This window comes from Felis catus, chromosome A2 (assembly GCF_018350175.1).
Source record: "Felis catus isolate Fca126 chromosome A2, F.catus_Fca126_mat1.0, whole genome shotgun sequence".
Lineage (NCBI taxonomy): Eukaryota > Metazoa > Chordata > Mammalia > Carnivora > Felidae > Felis > Felis catus.
Window position 1 is genome coordinate 52,078,481 of NC_058369.1, and position 14,325 is coordinate 52,092,805.

At 49.7% G+C, this 14,325-nt stretch overlaps 1 protein-coding gene across 2 annotated transcripts in view; it reads left to right on the forward strand.

Moving 5' to 3' along the window:
• Positions 1 to 14,325, forward strand: part of SLC6A11 (solute carrier family 6 member 11) — a 134,662-nt gene that overhangs the window by 17,836 nt on the left and 102,501 nt on the right. For both annotated transcript variants that reach the window (XM_023250020.2, XM_003982487.6), the window contains exon 5: positions 10,659 to 10,791. In XM_023250020.2, coding sequence (XP_023105788.1) covers positions 10,659 to 10,791 — 133 coding nt within the window. The remainder of the gene's footprint in view (positions 1 to 10,658; positions 10,792 to 14,325) is intronic.

Here is a 14,325-nt window from a genome sequence, read left to right on the forward strand (position 1 = left end):
GCAACTCACTTTCTTTGCCCGCAGAATGGGAGGCAGAGGAGGAGTAATTCAGCTTATTAGGAAGTGCTGAAGAACTATGATCTATTATCTTTTGTTCATTGGTGGAGTAAAGGTATTTGTATATAGAATCAGCCACGAGTGTGTTTATATTCACACACAAAAAAATGGTGGATGACTTACACTAAATAATGAGAGGTAGCAATTTAGTGAACCACAGGGCTTTGTCTGAGGTTTCTTTTATGTCTTGATGGTGCAGCAGGGGAAGGGGAAGCCCTGGCACTGTGCCCTGGCCCGGAGCATGCCCTCCAGCCACGCTTTTTCAATTCCAACCACCCACCCAGGGGATAAATGATGTAACATCACTGTGGGGGTCCTCATCCCACACAGGGGATTCTGAGGCAGAGAGAGGATAAGGGACTTGTCCAAATTGCCTCTCTTGGCAAGCCAGAGCCAGAACTGGGCTGAGAGAAGGACTCTCCACCCCACCCGCGTCCCTTCGCCCTTCCATGCTCCTCTTGCCTGTGTCTGAAATGCGGGCAGCTGCCTGTTTTATCCCATGGCAGAATCTGACCAGCATGTCCCTTCTCTTTGCAGGCTGCTGGACCTAGGTCCTTGAAGGAAGAGTTTTTTAGCAGATTGGGGAGAATATAATTGATGGAAGGAGGGAGAAATGAATGGGAATGGGTGAAGAGAAGGCTCTGGTGCCCAGCAAAAACAAAACAAAAGCACCTGTTGGGTTATGTCTTTGCTGGATTTCAAGAGGTTCCTTTAGGAAAATGGTTGAATCTTGATTTTGAAAGAATACTGTTGTTTTCAGCTGAGCCAGATGGTGCTTGTGACACTCAAAGACTCTGATCCACTGTGATGACAGATGTAAATTGATGCTGGCCTCCTGGTATATAGCTTATGGCCCTGTAGCTGGTGGCACAGGTGTTAATGAATGACTTTAATTCAGGCTCAGGCACAGAATAATGCATAAGGGGCTGTTACCAAATTTCAGTGCATTAACTCTATTCTGGGTGATTTTTTTATGTTTATTTTTTGAGAGAGAGAGCGAGCGAGCAGAGGAGGGGCAGATAGAGAGAGGGAGACGCAGAATCGAAAGCAGGCTCCAGGCTCTGAGCTGTCAGCACAGAGCCCCCTGTGGGGCTCGAACCCACAAACTGTGAGCTCATGACCTGAGCTGAAGTTGGACGTTTAACCAACCGAGCCACCCAGGCATCCCTAGTCCAGATGATATTTAATGGAACCACAAGAAAGTATACGAAACTGTCAAGATGCCTGACACACATGTATCCTCACGTCTGCTCTAGACTGATGCTGGTAGACATCTTGATGGGGAAGAAGCACCAAAGCTGGGAAACCTGACCCTCCCACTTACTGGTGGGGTCCCTGGGCATGTGACTCGGAACCTCTGTTCCCTCGTTGGTGAAATGGTGTACCTGTCCCACCCTTCAAGGTGCTGTCAGTGTGAAGGGACAGTGGTGCATTGTGAGTAGCTGACCAATGGTAGCTCCTCTCACTTCTGCGTCCAGCCTGCCCCCCTTCCCGGTGGATAAGGTGACATTCAAAGGATGGAGGTCTCCTGGTGATAGACACCAGAACTGGGAATAGACCCCTCCTCCCCACTCTGGAGCTCCTTGTCCAGGGCTTTTCCTAATGACACGTGTGCTTCTCCTGCGTGCTGTCCCTCCTTGGCAGACAGTAGCTCTTTGCTAGCCTTGGCACAGAACGTCTCAGAGGCGCGAGGGGTGGCAAAGATGGTCAGACTTCATCAGAGCTTTTGGTGGCTGGTGATGCAGAGGTGTGGTACTGTGAGGGCCCGTGGGGTGGGACTGGAAAGGCTTGGGCAGCACTTTTGGGCCATGCTGAGTCCTGGTGAGGAGAAAGGGTCAGGAATTGGAGGGTCCTGGGACCCCAGCTGTGGGTGGTGAGATCCTCTCTGCTGCGTGGGACCTAGGTAATACACATGAGGATGCGCTATGTTACGAACCAGCGGGTTCCCCAAAGCCGTGGGAGCCTCTCTGTTGCTTGGCCTGCCCCTTCTGCACTTTGCCTCCTGACCTGCAGTACCTCTGTTCACGTCTCCCCATGAGGCACAAGTTTTAGGGCTCTTCCCTGAGTTTTGATGCCATAAGAGTCCCTTCTTCTAGACTCACGCTCCTCACTGCCTCCTACTTTCCTGGATCTCACCCTCCAGCCAGGGGGGCACTGGAACAGAAGACTGGGGCGCAAGCCCCGTCTGTGATCCAAGGCAAGCTCAGTAATATATGGAGCCTCAGTTTCCCCTGAACAGTGGGAGCAAAACAGGACTAACAGACGCAAGAGTGCCAGTGTGCTGTTCCTAAGTGTGTGTTCTGCGTAATGCCCTCGAGGAAGTATTGCTTTGGAAAGGCAGAAACATGGCACAGTACACTTCTTACTAACAACTTAAAAATTTTTTTTAAATGTTTATTTTTGAGAGAGACAGAGAAACAGTGCGAGCAGAGGAGGGGCAGAGAGAAAGAGAGACTCAGAATCTGAAGCAGGCTCCAGGCTCTGAGCTGTCAGCACAGAGCTCAATGAGGGGCCCGAACTCATGAACCACGAGATCATGACCTGAGCCAAAGTCGGCTGCTTAATTGACTGAGCCACCCAGGCGCCCCCCTTCCTGACAACTTCTAAGTAACTGGGTTACAGTTTACTTCCATAAAGTGCTCCCCTTGTAGGTGCGCAAGTCAGTGATTTTGAATCACTGCCGATCGTGACATCATCACAATACAGGTTTGGAACATCTCCAACACGTCATAAGGGCTCTCAGTACCCATTTACACTTCATCTCTCCTCCAGCCTGCAGGCAACCACTCCTCCACTTTCTGTCTCCCTAAATTTGCCTGGTTGGGACTTGGCATATAAATGGAGTCATGCAAGGTCTCAGTAACTTCCTTCATTTAGCATGTTTTCAAGGCTCACCCATGTTATCACATGTATCACTTCATCATAAATAACATTCTTTGTGGCTAAATAACATTCCGTTGTATGGATACACCACCTTTTGTTGGTCAGTTAATGGACATTTGGGTGCTTTTCCGTTTTTGGCTATTAGGAATAACCTAGGGGTGGAATCTCTGAGTTGAATGTTGAGCTTTTTAAGAAACTGTCAAACTGTTTTCCGTTGTGGCTAAACCATTTTTGCATTTCCACCAAAAATATATGATGTTCCATTTCTCCACATCCTAGGGGACACTTGTTATTTTGATTACTGCCATCCTGGTAGGTGTACCCAAGTGGATATGAAACAGTATCTCATTGTGGTTTTAGTTTGGCTTTAATGGGGAATACTTCTGAATAAATTTGGGAAACATTGGGTTAACCAGAGTATAAAAGTATCTTTACTGCAGGACTCCTTAGAACCTTTAATATTCTGATGATCATTGAGATTCTCAAAGGAGGGCTACAGTGTACTTCGTTTTCTCCACTGAGGTCCTGGTGAGAACTCTTGAGTGTCTTGAAGGATTGCTGTTCTTTGGAAAGCCTAGGACAGGGTTCTAGAGACCACTGGCCAAACCCCGTCTCCTGCCTGTTTTTGTAAATAAAGTTTTGTTGGAAGACAGCCACACTTGTTTGTAAATTGTGTATGGCTGCTTTCACACTGCAAAGATAGATAGTTGGGACAGTGACCATATGGCTTGCAGACCCTAAAATATTTACACACTGGCCCTTTAAAGAAGGTTTGTTGACCCCTGATCTAGGAGTGCCTGGTGCACAGTAGATGCTCGCTTAACCTTTAGATGAAAGGATGGACTAACCCTTACGATATGGGTAGGGACCAAGAATACACTTTGTGAGGCTTTGTGTTATTTGAGCTGGTGCTTAAAGGACAGGTAGAATTTTTACAGCTTGGGAGAATGAGGAAGAACGAGGAAGAATTCCTTACAGGAATGAATCCTGTAAGGTGGAGAAGTCAAGGTGTGCTTGGGGGCTGATGGGGACTTCCTCATGGCCTAGGGGGATTTCTGCAGTGACGGAAGAAATTGGAGCAATAGCTCCTGACTCCTCGTGCCAACCTAGGTCATTCTGTAAATGACACAGTTCTGTTCCATCTTCCCCATGACCACAGACAGTGGCTCCAAGCTCTGCCTCTGAAGTCGAACAGGTGAGGCTTCGGATTCTGCCTCAGCCTTCCTGGGCATATTAATTTCCCTAAGCCACACTTTTCCCACTTGTAAAATGGGAACAACGGTTGCCTTTACCTTGGGAGTGAGCATGAGGAAATCCAGGCTATCATGGTCCTTGTTATTTTCTTCATACTCCTGGGTAGTAAGCTCTCCGACAACCTGAGGGGGTGCTCTCTCAGGGCACCCCTGCTTCACTCATCGTTGTGGCTTTAGTCCTTAGGGTACGCGGCATGGAGTTAGCACCTGATAACTATCTGCTGTAAGATGGCATGATGCAGAGGCCTCAGTTGCTTGACAAGGAGGGTCCTTGCCCTGCGCCTCCAGCGGCATTTAGGATCTCTGCTGGGGCTCGTAGGAGCAAGTCAGAGCTGGGGGCCTGCACTTCTTTCTTCCCAGAGAAGTGAGAGCAGAACCCCGAAGGCAGAGAAACTCTGGAGGGGGCAGGGAAGGCACATTAGTTTTGGTGATGGGCCCTTTTTTGTTTGTTTGTTGCTTGGGGAGACCAGAAGGGAAGACCAGCAAGGCTATTTATAGCCCAGCCCCTCAGCGCCAGTTTTTAGGGCGGTCTGTGCGTCCCTGGCAACACTCCGTGGCAGGTTAAAGAAAGGTGATGTGTTTGCCGGCTCCGTGCTGGACATCAAGATGAGGCCTCTCCGGCCGGCCAGCCACGCTGGGAGCTGTTCCCACATGGCCTCTCCCAGGCTCTCTGCCGGTGGAGGAGAGGGGCCTGGCTGCCTGCTCCTTCTCCGCTTTCTGGGGTCAGACCATGCCTAGCTCTGCAAGCTAGGGAAGCCCCAGGTGTGAGGCTGTTTCCTCCTCTCCAGACTCAGCCTCTCTGTGTATGAGACACTGAGATGGAAATGAGGGTGATGTCTGGAGACTGGATTTGGGAACCCAGCCATTTTCCCTCAGACTGTGAAGGATGGGGGAGAAGCCTTGAGTGAGAGGCATCCTTTTGCTGGGGTCCATTTCTGGTGGGGCAGCAGTGGGGGAAAGGGTGTGGGCACCGGAGGAACCTGGTTTCAAGTCCCAATCTGGGCAAGTTCCTTTACCTCACTTGGCCTCAGTTTCCCCACCCATAAAATGGGTCTAATAATACCCCCACAGTGAACTGAATGTAATGAGCTGTACAGCTTTCATGTGGCACCTGCCATAGTCCCCTCTGCTTCCAGCTCCTTCCAATTCTCTCCTGGCAGTCTCTTAATAATGACAGTTTGTGGGCGCCTGGGTGGCTTAGTGGGTTGAGTGCCAGACTTCGGCTCAGGTCGTGATCTCACAGTTCCTGAGTTCGAGCCCTGCATCTGTTGTCAACGCAGAGCCCACTTTGGATCCTCTGTCCCCTCTCTCTGCCCCTCCCCTGCTCACGGGCATGTGCTTGCTGTCACTCTCTCAAAAATAAAAAAATAATAAGGATGGTTTCCTTCCAAACTGGCCTCTTGATTTCCCCAACACATTCACCCCGTTATAAGTAAAACAGCTCTTGTATTCTGTGTGGCCCTTCCAGCTACCACGGTCTCTGACCCATAAGAGCCAAACTCTCCAGGGTCCCACCAGCATCCCACTGCATGTCTGCTCCTCACTCACAGCTGCCTGAAGTCTGCCCCACGAGGATCTGTTCTCCCTGCCTCACTTCCACCTTCTGGTCCCAAATCCCCTGACACCCTCCGTCTTGCCAGGCTGCCCTGCAGCACGTGGCAGGTGGACTGCTTCCCCTTCTGGAATGCCCTCCGCCTCCAGGGATGCCGGCTTCTCCTGTTGCTCCCTGCTTTTCTGCTCACACTTGTCTCCCTCCTGCAAGGGCTCCTCCCTTCCTCTCCTATCCTGTAAATGTTGGGGTTCTGGAGGCTCTGTGCACGTCCTCCCCCTGCCTCCTCCTCCTCCTCCAGCTCTCCCAAGGGAGCCTCATGTGCTCCCAGAACACCCTGATGGCTCAGGTCTGAATCTCCTCCTTGTGTCTCTTTTCTGAGCTTTACACCCAGAGACCCAGTTGCCTCTGGGCATTGCAGCTTCCTAGGTGTCCCACAGGCACCTCAAAATCATCTTGTCTAAAAGATTGATTCTTCACCTCTTCCTCCTCCAACCTTCTTGACAATTCACTCCTGCTCAGCTAATGCCCGCCATCCATCCAAGTATGAAGCTGGGTGTCACTTGGAAACCCCCTCTTCCCTCCTGCCTGCCACCCCCAGCAGTCACCTTGTTCCTGTGCTTTTTTGAAGCCCACTTGTTCTCCTCTAGGGCCATTCCCCTACCTTGGTCCAGACCCTCACCAATTACTACCAATTACTATGCAAACTAAGGCAGCCCTGCCCCATTCTACCCTTACTGCCCATTCTTCCCACTGCAGCCAAAGAGAGTCTTCCAGAATATGTATCTGATAGGGTCTCAGTCCTATTTAAGATTCAATGAGGCTCCTGTTGCCCTCAGGATGAAGCCCTAGCCCCTCAGCAAGGCTCATAGTCCAGCTCTGTCCTCGTCCCACTTCTCACCCTGGCTTCTGCCGCACTTACCCAACGTGCCATGCCTTTCCCTGGTCTCACTGAACTTTTGTTCCAGCCTTTTGCACCTGGTGGCCTTTCTGCCCCAAGTGCTCCCCGCCCTTCTTTGCTGACTCCCTCCTACCCTCCAGGATCTCCTGGCTCACTCTGATCTCCACATCCTGGTATTGGCCAAATCCCCGATGATGGTCCCAATGATTTCTCTGTCTTGATCCTCTCTATGCCCAGTTCTATTTTCTTGTCTGCTTTCCCCATTAGAACATGAGCTCTTTATGGACCACCGGTGTAACACTGGCACACTAAAGACATCTTACTAAGTGCTACTTGAATAAATTAATAAATTACGAAGGACATGTGCTGCGTACTACCTTTATGTTATATGCAAAAACACGTAAGATAGCTTTGGAGCATGCGTTTAATGACAGCTTTCATTAATGAAGAAGAGAAGAAGGCAGTGATTTTAGTGTTACAGGGGAATCTCAGAGCTAGCATTGAGGCTGGAAGTGCGGGCTTTGGAGCCAGGATCCCTAGGTTCAAATCCCAGCTTTGTTGCTTGCTCCTGGTATGACTTTGGGTGAGTTACTGAACCACTCACACCTCAGTTTCCCCATCTTTGAAATGATGGTGATTCTCTTTACCTCAAGGATTGTTGGGAGGGTTAAATGATGCTTGGAAACCTGTCAAAGGGAGGTATTGTCATTCCCATTTTACAGATGAGGAAGCTGAGACTCAGAGAAGCGATGTCCCTTCCCCAAGGTCATACAGCTGGTAAGGAACAGCGCTCAGTTTGAACCCAGTCCATCTCTACAGGTGCCAGGGGCTGGAGAAACAGAGGCACCACACTGCCAAGCTCTGGGTAGCTATCTCCAGAAATATTCTACACGTGTGGTCTGAAAAAGATACCTCGTGAAGGACCTGCTCCCATGCCTGGCTCATAGTAGGTGTTCAGAATAACTTGAGTAAATGCCTCCAAAGAGTTCTGTTTAGTCTTCAACATTTCCCGCTCCCTGGACAGTGTCGGGAGGTCTGTTCCTTGGTCCCCTTTTTTTTTGCCAGGGTGTTGGCAGCAAACTCTTCCTTATTCAGACCTTTCTCCTCTCCAGCACTTCATGGGGAGGGTCACTAAGAAAGCTTTTTCCCAGGAAGAGCTGTGCCTTCTCCAAGTCTCCGGAGTTGAGTGCCCCAGCCCCTGGGCTCTCAAAGGCTGCCCTTGTGGGTTTCAAAACAACCCACAGCCCTGCAGGCTGAGAACCTGGCCCCTGAGCCTTCTATCTTTAGAAACCCGAGGTCCATTGCTAGTTAGAGTCAGTGCTGGTAAAACCTAAAGAAAATAGTTTGAGGATGTTTTCAAATAGTGTCTGGTGAAACAAAAGAGCAATTCATCCTGCGTAGCTTTTAGTAATCTGCTTCCCATTCTGGGAATTAGATTGTTCAATTAAGCGAGAGGGCGCCGAAGCAGGCTGCATGACTCAAAAGTTTGCGGCATCCAAAATGTGGAAGAGAGGGGACCTGAGCCAGCTCCCTCCTGGCTGCTCTGCCCCCTCTGCTGTCCCTCTGTCCCCATGCCGTTTCCAGTTTTCAAGTCCCAGTTCAGAAAACAACTACATCAACAAGAAGGCATATGTGTATGTGCACCCCTGCTAGCTGGGGACCTCATGTAAGTGCTTCTTTAATGAAAAATTCACAGCCTGGAGTGGAATGGGAAAAGCACACCATCTGCACTGGCCCACTTTCTCTCCTGAGCGGGCTTATTTCTTCTTGAATGAGAAGGAATGCCCACCTCATGGGCATTCAGGATGCTGTCGGGGGCAGTTTGTAAGGTGGTAGATATATGTAGGCTACGAGACTCTTAATCGAGAAACAAGGTCCTTGATGAACACTCTGAGGTTCCCTGCAGAATTTTGAGAATGAGTGGGTGCATCACAGTATTTTGGGGGAGGAGAAAGTCCAGTCCTTCAGGAGCTTCTCAAAGGATATCAGACCCCATCTCTAGGTCCTCTTCAAAAATACTATTCAGGTGGGGTTTGTAGGTTATTCCTTCATTGTCAGGAAACTCTACTTCTGTGGTGCTGAGGCCTTCCCATGCATAAGCAATCCTTGGGCGGGTGCAGCAAAATGCAGCTTCGGGGGAGTCGTTCGGCAAAGATCTGGACTCAGTAGGTCTGGGACGAGATGCAGGAATTTTTTTTATTTTTAGCAAGCACTCCACAAGGACCGTGCTCTGAGGCCCACTATTCTGTTATGATAATAGATACTCTTGAAGGTTTCATTTAATGGCCTGTAGTTTTTAACGGAATTAAAGCCAGAGACTACTAAGCATAAGAAACAAAATTAAAAAAAAAAAATTGCTGTTACAATGATGTGGCTATCTCCTTCCTTAAAAACTTGGACTTTTTTTTTTTTTTTGGTCCAACTTATACTTGTAGAGGGCAAAAGCCATACATGCTTTTGCTTTAATTCACAGTTTTAATATAGTGCCTGGTCCATAGTAGGTGCTCAGTAAATGTGTATTTAAGTGGATGTTTGCACTTGTAGCGATAGGTCTGAAAGCTGGTTTCTTTTCAAATAAATCCACACAGCCCAATTTTGTTTGGGGGACTGCCTGATTTCTCCAGCAGGGGTTGGGGCTGGAGGGAGCCTGTAGACCAGTGCTAATTGGTGTCATTGAGTAATTAATGCAGAATCAGGCCCTGAGCAGATTCCCAGGGAGACAGACACTGAGGGAGGCTTTCATGCTTGGTGGGATGGGAGCTGCTTGCTCAAAGGATGTTCCCAGAGCGCTGAGACGACTGGCGTGGTCCGACGGGGGTGGTTTGGCAGCCAGAATGGGGTTCGTGGAGCGAGTTTGGAGGGGGTTTGTGTTAGTGCCATGGTTCTGCACAATATGGAGCGTGGCGAGTTTGACTTTAAAGAAACACAAACCCCAGGCGTAGGCTCTGGGAGCCAGGCCTGTGTCAACCCTGAAGGATTGATGGCTTCTGAAGGAAGACTGTGGCTCGAGGCATTGACTCAGTGTCGCCTGGGGTCCTCCCCCTCCTGTGGCCTGGGCCTTCTGGGACATCCCTACTCTTGGCCTGCTATTCAAGGCTCCCAGGGATGCATCTCTGTTTACCTTTTCTGCGATTCCCTTATGACCCCTATGTTCCAGCATTCCCCAAGTATCCCATACTCTGTTTTCTGGCTTTTGCTTGTGCTATTCCCTCCATCTAAAACAATTTTAAGTCCCTTTCTCTCCTGGCTGAATCCCATCATCCTTCATGGTTTAGCTCAAATATCACTTCTTCCAGACTGCTTTCCCTAACCCCATGTATCAGTCAGGATTGGTTGGGTTTTGCTGCAATAACAAACATCTCCAAAGATCTCAGTAGCTTAAGGCTGCAAAGTTGCTTTCTTGCTCACACAACATCTTTGACAGAGGGTAGCAGGAGGGCTCATGTGTAGTCACTCAGGAAGTCAGGCTCCTAGGGGCTCCATCTTGACACAGACTCTGTCATCACAGCAATAGTAGGAGAAGGCAACATGGTGAATCACCTCACCTGGCTCTGCAAGTGACACGGGTGCTATTGGCCAAAGCAAGTTCATTGGCTGCTGTTTAGTTCAGCAAGCCAGGGTTGTATAATTGCTCCCACTGAAATTCCCCACCTGGAATGTGTATGGACAGTCCTTCAGTCTCCTGGCAGTCGTCAGGTGGGCTAGATGCTTCTCAGTCTTTCCAGCACCCCTCTACTTCTTCCATTTTAGCCCTTGCCTCACTTACTGTAAACCATTCCTAACTGGCCTGTCTTTCCCCAATGAGTGAATCCACGAAGACAGAGGGCTGGGTCTCGTTCCTCGCTGGGGTCCCAGCCCTGGGTTTGGCTTGGAGGAGATGCTTGGCAAATGGTGGTAGGGGAGGCAGGTGAATGATTGGGTGGCCCATTCCTGCTTCCCTATAGCACTAGCTTTGCCCCGGGTGGGGTCAGGGTGGGTCTCCAGCCCCCGTGACTCTCCCCTCTCCCCTCCACAGGCGCCGGGTCCTGGCCATCTCAGATGGGATCGAGCACATTGGGAACCTCCGTTGGGAGCTGGCCTTGTGTCTCCTGGCAGCCTGGACCATCTGCTACTTCTGCATCTGGAAGGGGACCAAGTCCACAGGAAAGGTAAGAGGTGCATCTTCAAGCAACTATCCACCAGCAGGGGAGGACATGAGCTGTCCTTGTATAAGATCACAGGTGACCCAGAGAGTGCCCTGAGTTTGAATTATAAAAGTTAGCTCTTATGCTGGAAGGTAGGAGGAGCACTAGACTGGGAGTCCACTCAGGAGCTCAGAGCTAGAACCCAGTGCACCACTCACGTGCCACACACCTCAGGGCTGGTCAGTTCTGCCTTTTGAGCCTCAGTTTGTTTGTCTGTGAAATAGCAAAGCCTGTCCTGTCTTACTGAGAGCTCTGCAAGGAAAGGGGAGGTAAAATGCTTTGAAAACTGGAAGTGCTGAAGTACAACCATATAGTTTTTGTAATGAAGACATGGGCTTCAGGCATGTGCCAGGGCAGGAAATGCTGGCTGCCTGCACTGATAGGCCCCAGGACCTCACCCACTAAGAGTCTGTGGATGGAGGGCAGCTGCATCCATCTCGTTGCCTTGCCGTGCCATCCGTACAGTGTGGCCTCCGGGACCTGCATCTCCTCTTGGGGTGGGGGTGGGGGGTCGGAGAAGTGGGAGGAAGCATCCAGGTCTCAACAGCCCTGGCCAGGAAGTTAGCACGGCTCTCCCACTCACAGGCACCTGGCTGGAGCCTGAGGCATGGCCTCAGCTGCCTGCCAGGGAGGCTCAAGATGTAGGGGAACACGGGGGGAAGTGTAGTGAGCACAGCCATCTGTGCCTTAAGAATCAATGCACATGTTGTACATGTAGCTCATGGACAAGTCCCGCCTGCTCATGTGCTTTAAGGAAAAAAAAAAAAAAGTAGAGATGCCTGGGTGGCTCAGCTGGTTGGGCGGCCTACTCTGATTTCAGCTCAGGTCATGATCCCGGGGTTGTGGGATCTAGCCCCGTGTTGGGTGCCATGCTGTCAGTGGAGCCTGCTTGGGATTCTCTCTCTCCCCCCGTCTCTGCCTCTCCCTGCTGGTGTGTGCACAGGCGCACACGTGTGTGTGCTGTCTCTCAAATACATTAAAATAAAAGCATAGTTGCCAACACTTAAAAATCAGGAGATTTCATGTTGGAAAAGGAAGTATGATTCTGGTATCCTTTGGCAAGTTGAAAGGTTTGGCAGCACTGGGCCTGCATGCCTACACAGCAGCTGGGTTGGCGGAGCTGAGCAGTAGCCACCGCCTTCTAGGGAACTCTGGTTGGCCACAGTCCTCACCATTCCCTATTGCCCTGACGCTCTAGCTGAATGTCAGTGCCAGTAGTTTACTCATTCGTGCTATTCCATTTTTTCTTGTGGAAAAGAGGACATGCAGCTTTTCTTATTCCAGTCACCCTGACCATCTCACTCCTTGCCTGCCTGTTTCCGGTAGGCATCACCTTTATTCTAAGCAGTTGGCTGGATCAGGGACTGGAGGTCAAACCTCTAAGGAGATGGGAACTTAACCACTCTGGGTCCTTTTACAAACCACAGTGGTAGGTATTGACTGGTGGGCAGACCTGCTGGGGGGAAATTAGGTGAGCAGAAAAGAGATATTGACAAGTTTCCATGCTGAGGGTGGTAAGGGAGCTAAGGAGGTACTAGAAAGTAATCATAAATTTGCCTGGTGCACCAGAGAAAGAACGGAGACTCATGTTCTGTCGGCCCAGATGATTTTGCTAATCTTTGCTTTCTCTAGTTTGCATCATGAAAACAATAGAATTTTTCTGTTTTTCCAAATCGAAAAATCAGTGCATTATTGATGTACTTCTTTAGACTACATACACGCTGCTCCTGTCCCCTTTTTTGCTGCCTCTTCTGGCTAAAGAGGAGGAGAAAGACTTGGAGGAGTGAAGAACCAGAGTTTGGAATCAGGATTCACATCTGAGGTCTGTCACTCACTAGCTGTGACCTTGGTACATCACTTAACTTTTCTGAGCCTCAGTTTCCTCTTCTGCAAAATGGGGATTGATCATTAAGTTTGTCTCATGGGATGATTGCCAGGATGAGATGCAAGGATGCATATTTAATGCTTAGCGGAGTGTGTGACTAATAGTAAGTGCTAAATAATGGTGATTCTTAAAAATCTTATTATAATGATAAAATTTACTCATATGAGAAGTTGTTTCTGGGTATCTACTCTCTGCCTAGCATTAGTCAATGGATATCTAAAGGTGAATGAAACACAGCCTCTACCCTACCCAGTTAATATATGTGAGAGTGCTTTGTGAAGTGCAAAGGGAAGGGACACTGCTTCCACCATGATTACCACTTTCTTGGGAGTCAATGCCAAGGCCAGCAGGCTTGGCTGGCTAGCAATTGTGTGTGGTGGGGGCGAGGGCCATTGGATAAGGCATTTGTGCATGCGTGTACTTGGGTTGTCCATGTGGGCACATGTAGCCTTGAGCTCTTGGGCCCAGAACATGGGCCACAGCAAAATTTGGTTCCATTTGGCTCTTAGGAGGAAGCTGAGTCCCACTATAGGGCCACTTGCCATTGGCTGGGCTGTTGAGCCTGTGTGTTGAGAATTCTAATGCAGGGACTGGGTTTCAAGGAAGGACTAGCAGGCTGCATTCTTGGAGATTTCAAAAGAGACATATGGGGAAGCATGGGAGAGAACATTCATCCACAGCCTTCTGCTCGCTGCACACTCTGCCAGGCATTTTTCATCCACATGAGCACATGAGATCCCACAACCCGGGGAGATACTGCCTCGAGTTCATAGGTGGAGACCCAGAGGCTGGGAGATTGAGGAGCCTGGCCTGAGTTGGATGAAGACTGTGCCTCGGCACTGACCCCGTGCTGCTCCCATCTTGCCTGTCCTTGGACTCGATCAAATTTTAGAAGATTGTGATATTTTGAGTGATGTCCTTTCACGCATTCTGCCTGAGCCTACTTTCTCTCGTCACTAGTAGGCATGGTAATGAGGGCAGTAGTACTTGGTGATAGTAACGGGTGATGGTCATTGAGCGCCTCACATGCCCACTCCGTTTAGAACTTGAAACAAGCCCAGGAGACAGGGGCAGTCATTATCTCTGTTTCAGATGAGGAAACTGAGGCCTGGACGGAGTAAGTGACTTGCTTAAGGACCCTCTGGTAGGAAGCAGACCCCAAGCCTTGGTGGCCGCATAGCCTGGGCTTTGGATGAGAGTACTATCCCGCCTGCCCTCTGTGGTGTAGCGAATATGAGTTTTCTTATGGGCTGATTATAAAGAGGCAGTTGATGAGATAACATAGCACAGAGTGGGGGCTCAGTGGTTGTTGGTTGCAGCTGTAATAAGATGGTGGTTTTAAGGGAAATGCTGAAATCCGATGAGCCAGTTAAGCATTTTCCTGAAGGCTGGGTTTCAGGGGCTCTTCCCCTGTTCCATGCTCAAGACCAGGGTTAGCATCAGGATGGAATGTGGTTTTCCAGAGCTGTTGTGATTTCTCAGAAACCATGTGCTTTACCCCCACCCCTGACATTTTATTAGTGAAGAAATTTAGGCTCAAAGAGCAGAAGGGACTTGTCCAAGACCACACAGGGAGTAAGTGGCAAGTGTCAGGTTAGGAACTAGAGCCTGGT